Source organism: Echinops telfairi, unplaced genomic scaffold (assembly GCF_000313985.2).
Source record: "Echinops telfairi isolate 266 unplaced genomic scaffold, ASM31398v2 ScPeMD7_6;HRSCAF=24_0, whole genome shotgun sequence".
Lineage (NCBI taxonomy): Eukaryota > Metazoa > Chordata > Mammalia > Afrosoricida > Tenrecidae > Echinops > Echinops telfairi.
Window position 1 is genome coordinate 50211 of NW_022103902.1, and position 9736 is coordinate 59946.

The 9736-nt window shown below is 35.4% G+C and overlaps 1 protein-coding gene across 1 annotated transcript in view; it reads left to right on the forward strand.

The window, feature by feature from the left end:
- TBC1D23 (TBC1 domain family member 23) overlaps positions 1 to 9736 on the forward strand; it is an 81354-nt gene that overhangs the window by 40931 nt on the left and 30687 nt on the right. The window contains 4 exon segments of the mRNA XM_045286145.1: positions 849 to 971; positions 2033 to 2125; positions 4114 to 4284; positions 6626 to 6668. Coding sequence (XP_045142080.1) covers positions 849 to 971; positions 2033 to 2125; positions 4114 to 4284; positions 6626 to 6668 — 430 coding nt within the window.

Consider the following 9736-nt stretch of genomic DNA (forward strand, 5'->3'; position numbering starts at 1 on the left):
AAAAAAAAAAAAAGGGTCAGCAAGACCCATGGAGATCTAGAGTCATCCGCAGACTGGACACAAGATTTTAAGAAGGGAAACCAGATAAGCACAATGGTACGAGCTCCTACAAAATAAAAGTACCAAAGTAAAAGGCCCGAGAGAACGTGTGTGTGTGTGTGTGTGTGTGTGTGTACGTACACTGAAACATTACGGTCAGGTTATGTTCATTATGTTTCAGAAGACAATTTTTATTGAAGCAACTTATCTTTTTCAGACATAGAGTAAATTTGCACAAGCATTTGCTAATTAGATTAAATTATAGATCAGCGTATGCAAAATGTATGCAGTTTATTTCTGCTACTTTTATTGCATTAAAATATGAAAGATGAGTAACATCCTAAAATTTTGATAGTTTACTCCATATGATAAAGCACCTTGGTGGTGTAGTGGTTAAACAGCTTGCCTGCTAACCAAAATATTCCTGTTTCAAATTGATCAGTCACAGGAGAAAGATATGTAAATCTGCTTCTGTAAAGATTTGCAGTCTTAGAAACCCAAAGGGGCAGCTCTACTCTGTTGTCCTGTAGGGTTCCTCTGAGTAGAATCGACAACAGTAGTGGGAGCCAACAGCAATGAAAATAAGTGCAGAATGTTTTATTTTTCCTTAGCCTCTCATTTTCTGTGAATTCAGGGGTTTTCTATGTATCCTTTTATTGTTTTGGTCTATAAGACTTGAAATTATGTATTGTGAAGTTGAGAAAAATACTTGTTTAAGGATTCTATGACATTTTTTATCATGGCTTAATAATATTTTCAGGAAGAATCATTTGTTTGTGCTTCACAATGTTTTCAAACTCTTCAAACAGGATAATCATCATCTGTTTGGCAGTACTTTGTTGGGAATTAAGGATGACGATGCTGATCTGAGTCAGGCTCTTTGTCTGGCTATCTCCGTGTCAGAGATCCTGCAAGCAAATCAGCTGCAAGGGGTACGTGAAAGTCCCTGCAGTGTGTCAGACAGGATCGGTGTTGTGTGAGGAGCTATCATTAACTTTCATTGATTTCCACAAAATAAATTTATTATAGCAGTGTTCCATTTTATTTTTGAATGGTTACTGTGCTAAATCTTCTGTTCATATGGTCATATCTAACAGAAATGCCAGCTTGTGTTGTTAATTTAGTGTTAAATCAGTTGACACAAATTTTTATAAACTGTCACACATTGTTTCCCCTATTTCAGCAAAGCAGTTATATTTTAATGTACATTTACCATGTAACCATTTAATTCTGGATAACTGTGTAGCTAATTGAATTGTATGGTATAATATTAGTGCTATAAACTATTTAACAAAAAAGAATTTATACTGTATCCGCTTTGACTCTTCAGGAAAATATAATGAGCCAGTTGGGCCACTCCTAATTTTCAAATGTATGCGCTTCATGATAGTCACTGTAATAGGTAACTAGGGTCTTTATTGGGAAGTTTTGGAGGACAGAGAGGAATAGACATGGGAAGACAGACCTTTCACAGTAGATATTTCTCAGTTGGACTTCTAAATATCTGAACTGATTGGTGAGAATTTTCAATATTTTTTTCTTACTAGTTAAAACTAATTAAATTATGCAATTCAGCTTAAAGAGGCCTATGTAGACGGCTTCGGTTCAAACTGGCATTGCAGAAAACCTTTTTGACTACAGAAGACCTTTTTGTGAATTGTGCTTTGGATAAGTGTGTGAATATATTTGCAGTAATAAGTGCAAGTCTCTTGCACATGTAAATATTTTTAATATAAATTTTCCTGCTATAGATTTTATGACTTTCTACTCAAGAACAAATATGCGAAGTATTTTAACTGTTCAACACGAAGAAAATGATTTATGCCCTTGGGATGGGAGATAATATACTGAGTTCTTATAATTAATTATTTGTGAGATCCTTTTATATTTAAAAAAAGTATTCCCCTTCCTTTGGTTAGTTAATATTTTACTCTGTGTCATGTGAACCTCAAGGCAAATTCATTTTGTCAAACAAATATTGTTTCTGTCTTAGGAAGGAGTCCGGTTCTTTGTGGTGGATTGTCGTCCTGCAGAACAGTATAATGCTGGGCATTTATCAACTGCTTTCCACTTAGATTCAGATCTGGTTAGTATATGTGCTCATTAAAAAGGATAAAGAAGAGAAGCAATTTGGGGGGGGGTGTCCATTAATAAATAATTACTTGTGTTTCAAATTAAGCATGTTTTTCTTTCTACTGAGAGACATTGTCTGCCCTAATAACTGTTGCTCTCAGCTTTCCTTTTGCCTCAGAACCCCTTAGAGCATCATAAAGGACAGAAGAAAACACTGTTAACAATGGCTTACTATTGCTTACCATTGTTATGTCAGTAAATTCTTCCTGGTGGCTTGCCTTCCTCCTGCAAAATACCAGATGTAGCATTTAGCATAGTGCTTTGCATCTAGTAAGTACACTAGAAATATTACTGTTTATTATTGTGTAAGAATTTTAAGTTTTTACTATAATTCATCAATAGTGCTTGTATTTAATAAGGATAGAATTATTCATATGGGACCTCCAATGGGGTCATTTAATTGAAGAAGTTAATTAAGTAAACAATTAAAAGCTATCAGAGGTACTAAGAGCCCTTAGTAGAGTAGAAACTGATAAAGCTGTTCTGGAGTCAGTTGAAACTTCAGGGATGAGAAGGGAAAGAGAAGCAATGCAGTAACCGTGTTTTCCTCCTCCCCAAAGTTGTCTGAACACGTTGATGCCGAGGCTGAAAGGGTATGTAAAAGGGTCTAGCTTGTACTAAGAGAAAACGTACAGAAAGTGGAGGTGGAAGAACCCTAAGTTTGGGGCGCTGTAGGTGAGGAAGGCTACTCTAGTAGCATGTAGGTGAGCCATTTGTTTCTGTAGGTGAGTTCTTTATGTCTTTCTCACTGACTCCTCTAGAAAAATGTAAATAGTTCTCTTATGCTTATTTTTGAAATATGCTCAATGATTCAAATATATATATTTATATGTGTGTGTGTGTGTGTATTTTAAAGATTGAAGGACTATTATCAGAATCAACCATTATCAACTTGTTTGATTTTCTAGACCTTAATATCGATTTGTATATTTCATGTTCTGTCACCTTTTCACTTGACTTTTTTAGTGATCTTTCTGTTTAGGTGCATTCTTTTTAATGACTGCATATAATAGGTATGGTACAGATTTATCATCATGTGTTACCCTATCAATTTATAGGGTTATTTTCAGTTTTCCTGTGATAAATGTGTTGTAATAACATCGTTACATATACTTTCATGAACTCTTAGAATATTTCTATAAAATAGAATTGTGTCAAAGAGTAGCAACATAGAAAATGTTACCAGAGACCAACATATTGCCTTCAAATAACTGAACTAGTTTCTACTTTACAACTGTAATGAGAGTGATTTTTTATGTCATTGTGTTGCTGAACATATTAGCCTTTAGATTAAAAACAGTGGTAATTACTAGTAAGGTAGATCTTCTCAGTGATTGTGTTATTTGTATTGTTCTTACAAATTTGTTCCCTTCCCTATTGTGTTTTCACTGTACTTTTTCTGTAGCCCCTTTAAAATGGGTTTAATTTTTGTCTGTAATTCTTTCTTTGAGAGTAAAATGACTTTTTCCATTCTGATATCCAGTAACTAGAATAGTGCTGATCAATAAATGGATAAATGACTAACTTCTATTTCTAATTGTCTTCTAAGAAAAATACGGACTGGAAATTTACAAAATATATATTTTTAAAATTTTTTATTGTGAATTAAGTAGGGAGTTATGTAATAGATCATTAATTTTTTAATTCAACAATTTAAACAACTTACCAAGTCCCTAATACATTGCCCTGTTCCCCTCCTCTCAATATCTCTTTTCCCTCTCATGAAATACTGTCTTGCACAATTTTCCCGTGAGTTTTCAACTATTATTCTAATATAGATAAATTTGTAAATGTTTCCTTTCTTAATTTTAAAGATTTAGTTTTCTTTTCATGGTATCAATTTAAACATTAGGGGCTTTTCTTCCCCTCAAGAAATTAAGATTTTCCAAACCATGTAAAACACAGGCCTGTAAAGGGTTTTATTTTAATATAATTGTCTAGATGCTCCAGAATCCATCTGAGTTTGCACAGTCAGTAAAATCCTTGCTTGAAGCACAGAAGCAGTCCATTGAGTCTGGCTCAGTAGCTGGTGGAGAGCACCTTTGTTTCATGGGCAGTGGCCGGGAGGAAGAAGACATGTATATGAACATGGTCCTGGCACACTTTTTACAGGTATACTTTATATATGTTATTTTACTTGATTACTCATATCAATTCTAAGAAATTCTCTCAGGTAATTTTGTGAACTTTATGTGCATTGTCAGACTTATTAATATTTTCCTTCACACCTTCTGAGTTTTGAGTCTTCTCCCCCACCCCAGTTTTTCTCACGCACCGTGCCTGGGTACTTATGTATTTTCTTTGTAGATTTAACTTTTGAGCCATCTGGAATTTATTTGGGTGGTATAAGGGTGGTATTAATCTCCCTTTTGAGTCATTTTAAACTTGTTCTACTTTTTAGTGTTTTCTGCTTACCTTTTGATTAAAGTTTTTTCTCTATTTTACTTTGTTACTGTTGTTAGGTTTTTTTTGTTGCTTCTGCGTATGTTTTTCTGTATATGAACACCAGCATAGGTAAATCTATAGCGACAGTAACTGGATTGATGCTTTCTTGAGAATATAGCCACAGAGCTTGGGGGGAAATGGGGATCTAATGATAGTGAGTACCAGAAAGAAGAAAATGTCCCAAAATTGATTGTACAACTCTTCTTGATATGATTAAACTATTGGATTGCCAGAGATGTGGATTATGGGACAATGGAAATTTTTAAAAAATTATTTTTCGAAGTGAGGTATGAGTCAAAAAATTTTATTTCATAATCAACCATTTGTACTATTTCAAATACCTAATTTTTACTATCTTCTCAATGCTTCAGAATGTGTTTATTATTCTATTGGATTGGGACTTGTGTGTTCATGCCCTAGTACTTTTTACAGTAGCTGTAAATGGATTAAGGCACTTTGGTGGTACCATTGGGCAGATGTTAGGATGAGGTTCAAACCTGCCAGCTGCTTTGCAGGAGAAGGATGAGGCTATCTGCTTTTCTAAAGATTTACAGCCAAGGAAAGCCTATCGAAAGCTGCGATGAATTGAAATCAAAATGATGGCAGTGTTTTTGTTATATTAAGCTTTGGGCTGCTAACTGCACGATCCACAATTCAAACTCTCCAACTGCCCCTCAGGAGAAATATGAGAATGTTCCCATAAAGATTTATATTCTCAGACATTCTGTGGAGCTATTCTTCTCTGTACTGTAGGGGCACTATGAGTCAGAATTTACTTGATGGCAGTGGTTTTAATGGTTGGTTGTTTATACATGTGGACATATGATCAGGAGGAACCTGGTCCCTGGAGAAAGGGCATCATGCATGGTAGATGGGTCAGCAAAAGTAGAAGGTTCAGCTAGAATGTAAGATCTTCAATAAGATAGGTTGACACAGTGGTTCCAACAATGGGCTCAAACTCACTGCTATCGAATTGATTATGACTCATGGTGACCCTATTGGATAGAGTAGAACTGCCCCTTTGGGTTTCTGAGACTAAATCCATGGGATTAGAAAAACTCATCTTTTTCCTGCAGAGCACATGGTGATTTTGAAATACTGATACTGCCATTTGCAGCCCAACAAGTAGCCCACGACATAAGGACTCCAATGGCCTTAAACAAGCAGTAATTCTGAGCATGGCTCAAGACAACATTTCATTCTCTTTTATAGAGGGTTGCCATGAGTTGGAACTGACTTGATGACACTTAGCAACAAGAACTTACGTACATTTTAAAATCTTTGCTATGAAATTGAATATTTATGTATGTCTTTATTCATGAGTTTTAACCACCTTTCCTGTGTGTGTTTGAGTGTTAACTTCAATACACCTGATTTGTATTGGTGGTGTTATGCAACCTGTCCCTCTACCTTTCTGACAAAGGTCACTCACACATAATTGTTCAATTAAATACTTGGCTTAATTCGATTTTCTTCAGTAGTTTATGTATTAAGTCTCTTACTTTGTGTGACCTTCAACTATGAAATCAGGAAGACAGTGTTGTACTTGCCACTTAACTTGGATTCTTTTCCTATTTTTCAGAGTATCTGGTTTGTCAAAATCAGTATGAAAGTCAATTTTTCTGAAAGAACAAAATCAGAACATTTTGGCTGAGGGATTGTTAGATAATTGTTAGCTTTATTAAAGGAAATATCTTACACACTTGTAAGGAATAACAAAAATAAGAACCCAACTTTATTGTACTCATGAATTTAACCTGCATACTCTACAAATGCTGTGGTGTGAACCATATTGTGTAGACTATCAGATGGCGAGACTTTTGAATATTGTTAATTTCTTTGTGATTCAAGTTCTTGATGTAGTTTTAGAGATTTTGTTTTTCCAGTGTTTAGTCATTGAAAATTTAAATAAGTTCAAAAGTAGAAAGAATTGGGCCACAAGAAACTTTATCAGAAGTTGTGATTAAATTGCATTTGGGGTTCATTTAAATTTTATTTTCTGTTACAGAAAAACAAAGAATATGTGAGCATTGCCAGTGGAGGATTTATGGGTAAGGTTATAGTTTATTAATTCCTTTGCCTCCCCATTCAGAGGAAACTATACAACTAGAGACCAAATTAGTTCATGGGTAGACTATGCTCTTTTTGCTCATCAATGTCTATAGAGAAAGGCAGGGGTAGGATAAACCGTCATGCACTACACAATGTCCATTTGAGCAATATCCAACTGTACATATGTATGTCCTTGGTCCCAAAGGGTTTTAAAAGAGTTCAGAAATCCCAGTTGGATAACAGAATGTAGCAGCGGTAACCAGATATAGTTAACACAGCAGTTTTCTGTATGTGGCACATGTATCTCCTGTCTTTTGTATAACAGTGATTGTGCTGCCAGACATATAATGGTGCAGTATATATGTAGCCTGTAGTACATATATCTTGATAGTCATACTAAGCATTGTGTTTCTAATTTTTATATGTACGGTACTGTACCTTCTATGGTTGTTTTAATACAAATTTTCTCTAATTACAAATAAAAAATGTAATCAGGTAACTGATTACACAATTAATGGTTTGTCTGTAGATAGCTGCATCCCATTTCACATATCATGCGTTTCTTGTGTGTTATAGTTCCCTCTCTGTGTTTAGTTTTATTTCTAAATTATTACTGTGAAGTACATCATGGCTCGAAAATGCAACAAAACCATTGCAACTGATAGCACATTTCATTATATTTTACTTTGAGCTGCTCTTTGAAATTTTCCGCTCAACTCTTTGACTTCATCATTTCTTCCATTCACCTTAGCTATTCTCTGATTAAGAGCAAGTTTCAGAATCTCTTCGAACATTCACTTTGATCTTTTCTTTTGTTCCTGTCTTTTTAATGGTCTCTTGCTTTCTGCGTGTATAATGTTCTTGATGTTACCCCACAGCTCATCTGGTCTTGTCACTGGTGTTCAGTGAGTCAAGTTTGTTCTTGAGATAATGTCAGCAGTTGGGTGGGATATACTCAAGGGTTTTATTTTGGCTCCTGTGGACCTTTTTTTTTTTCTTCCATTTTCTTCAGGTTCAACCTGAACTTACATATGACCAGTTGATGGTTTGTTCCACAGTCAGCCCCTGCGTTTAGCTGCTGGTAGTGAGCTTCTCCATCGTCTTTTCCCAGTTAGTTTGCTTTCTGTGTATTTCATCTGAAGACGTCCCTGGCTCTCATGTTGTTGAAAAAAAGTATTTGCGATGAAGTCATTGGTCTTGCAAGATTCTGTCATGCAATCTTCAGCTCTGTTTGTATCACCAAAGCCATATTTTCCAACTACTGTTCTTTCCTTTTCATTTACAGCTTTTGCATTGTATTTGATAATTATCAATGCATCTCAGGTACTTTGGACAGGTTATCAGGAGAGATCAGTCCCTAGAAAATGGTTGGTGAGGTAGAGTGGCAACAAGAAAAGAGGAAGACCCTCCAAGAGTATGAATTGACACAGTGGCTGCACCAGTGGGTTCAAACATAAGAACAGTGGTGAGGATGGTACCGGACTGGGTGGCATTTCCTTATGTTGTGCATAGACTTGTAATAAGTCAGAGTGCACCCAACAGCAGCAGTAGCTGTTGTCCCAGTAAGAGATAAAGGAGAACTATGTTTGGAAGTAAAGCCAAAAAGTTATTAAACGACACGAAGGTAGAAAATCGGTGAATGCAATTGTGTGCAGTTATTTCACAGAACATAGCATAGCCGTTACAGCATTCAAGACTTTATAGATAGCAGACAGAATAACAAATAAAATTAGTTAATATTTGATGAAAGAGGAGCTCTGCTGGTGGTGTGGTTACATGCTGGGCTGTTTGTTTGAAACCACCTGCTCCTCCTCAGGTGAAAGGTGAAACTTTCTCCTTCTATAAAGAATTAACAGTCTCAGAAACCACAGGGGCAGTTCTACTCTAACGTGCAAGGTTGCACGAGTTAGTATTGACTCGATGGCAGTGAGGTGTTTTTTTTGTTTGGAGGACAGGAGTGAATTTTCAATTTGCCTGTATTTACCAAAAAATGAACTTTTTAAGAATTCATGAAGAACTGCCCAGAGTTGTCTATGAGCAATGAGGGTTAGATGGGGATGGAAGAGAGTGAGAGAAATGTGATCCATAGTTACTCTTTACTGTGCAGGGATTATTGTTTTCATTTTTCATTCTTTGGGGTTTTTTTATTGTTTAAAGGTATTCCTGCAAAATAAAATGTTGACTCGATGAAATAAAATAAATAATTTGGTGTTTAATACCTGAAGACTAGTATCTGGTAATCCAATATATTGTCAAGATTTCTATAGGCAAGTATTTGAGAATTTGCAAAAGATTAGGCCACTCTAATAAGATAAAAAAAGAGCTACTGTAAAACTATTAAACTATAAATTCGGAGGAAAGGTTATGATAAAATCAAATTAAGGGATCTTGAAGCATGATCTTAAGTTTTAATCTTATAAGTAGTGGTTGACCAAATATTGGTCCTCAGCCCAATGTTAGTTTTTAATAGTCCTGACAATATAAATCTATTTATGAGACTTGTGCTCAACAATCTGAAAAGTGTTCTTTTATAGTCTAAGTTTCAAAAACGATTTTTTCCTCAATCTTTTGTTTTTTAAACTAAGACTAATCTTTTCCCGTTATGCTTACGCCTGCTTCTGTGCTATGGAAAGGATGCTTGCTGTATCCTTACAGTAGAACAAAAGTTGCTGTAGGGTTTCATTAATTCTTTGTGTTATACAAAAGTTGCTTGAAATTATCTGTTAATACTTGAAATATTACCTTTCATAGGAAAAATTGTGAAGCCAATACAGTTATCATTATGGAACCATACTAATTGTTAGAGTTACTTAAAGCATATTAAGGGTCACTTAATTTTTATTAAGTATCTGTTTAGGTCCCTGGGTGATACAAATGGTTATCTGCCCCACTACTAAGAGGTGGGAGGTTCAAATCACCCCGGAGTTCCTCAGCAAGACAGGCCTTAGCGATCTGCTTCTGAACGGCCACAGCTTTGAGAATTATATGGAGCAGTTCTTCTCTGAAGACATAGAGCTGCCATGAGTCAAGATCAACTACAGTGAACCCTCGTTTATCGCGGTTAATC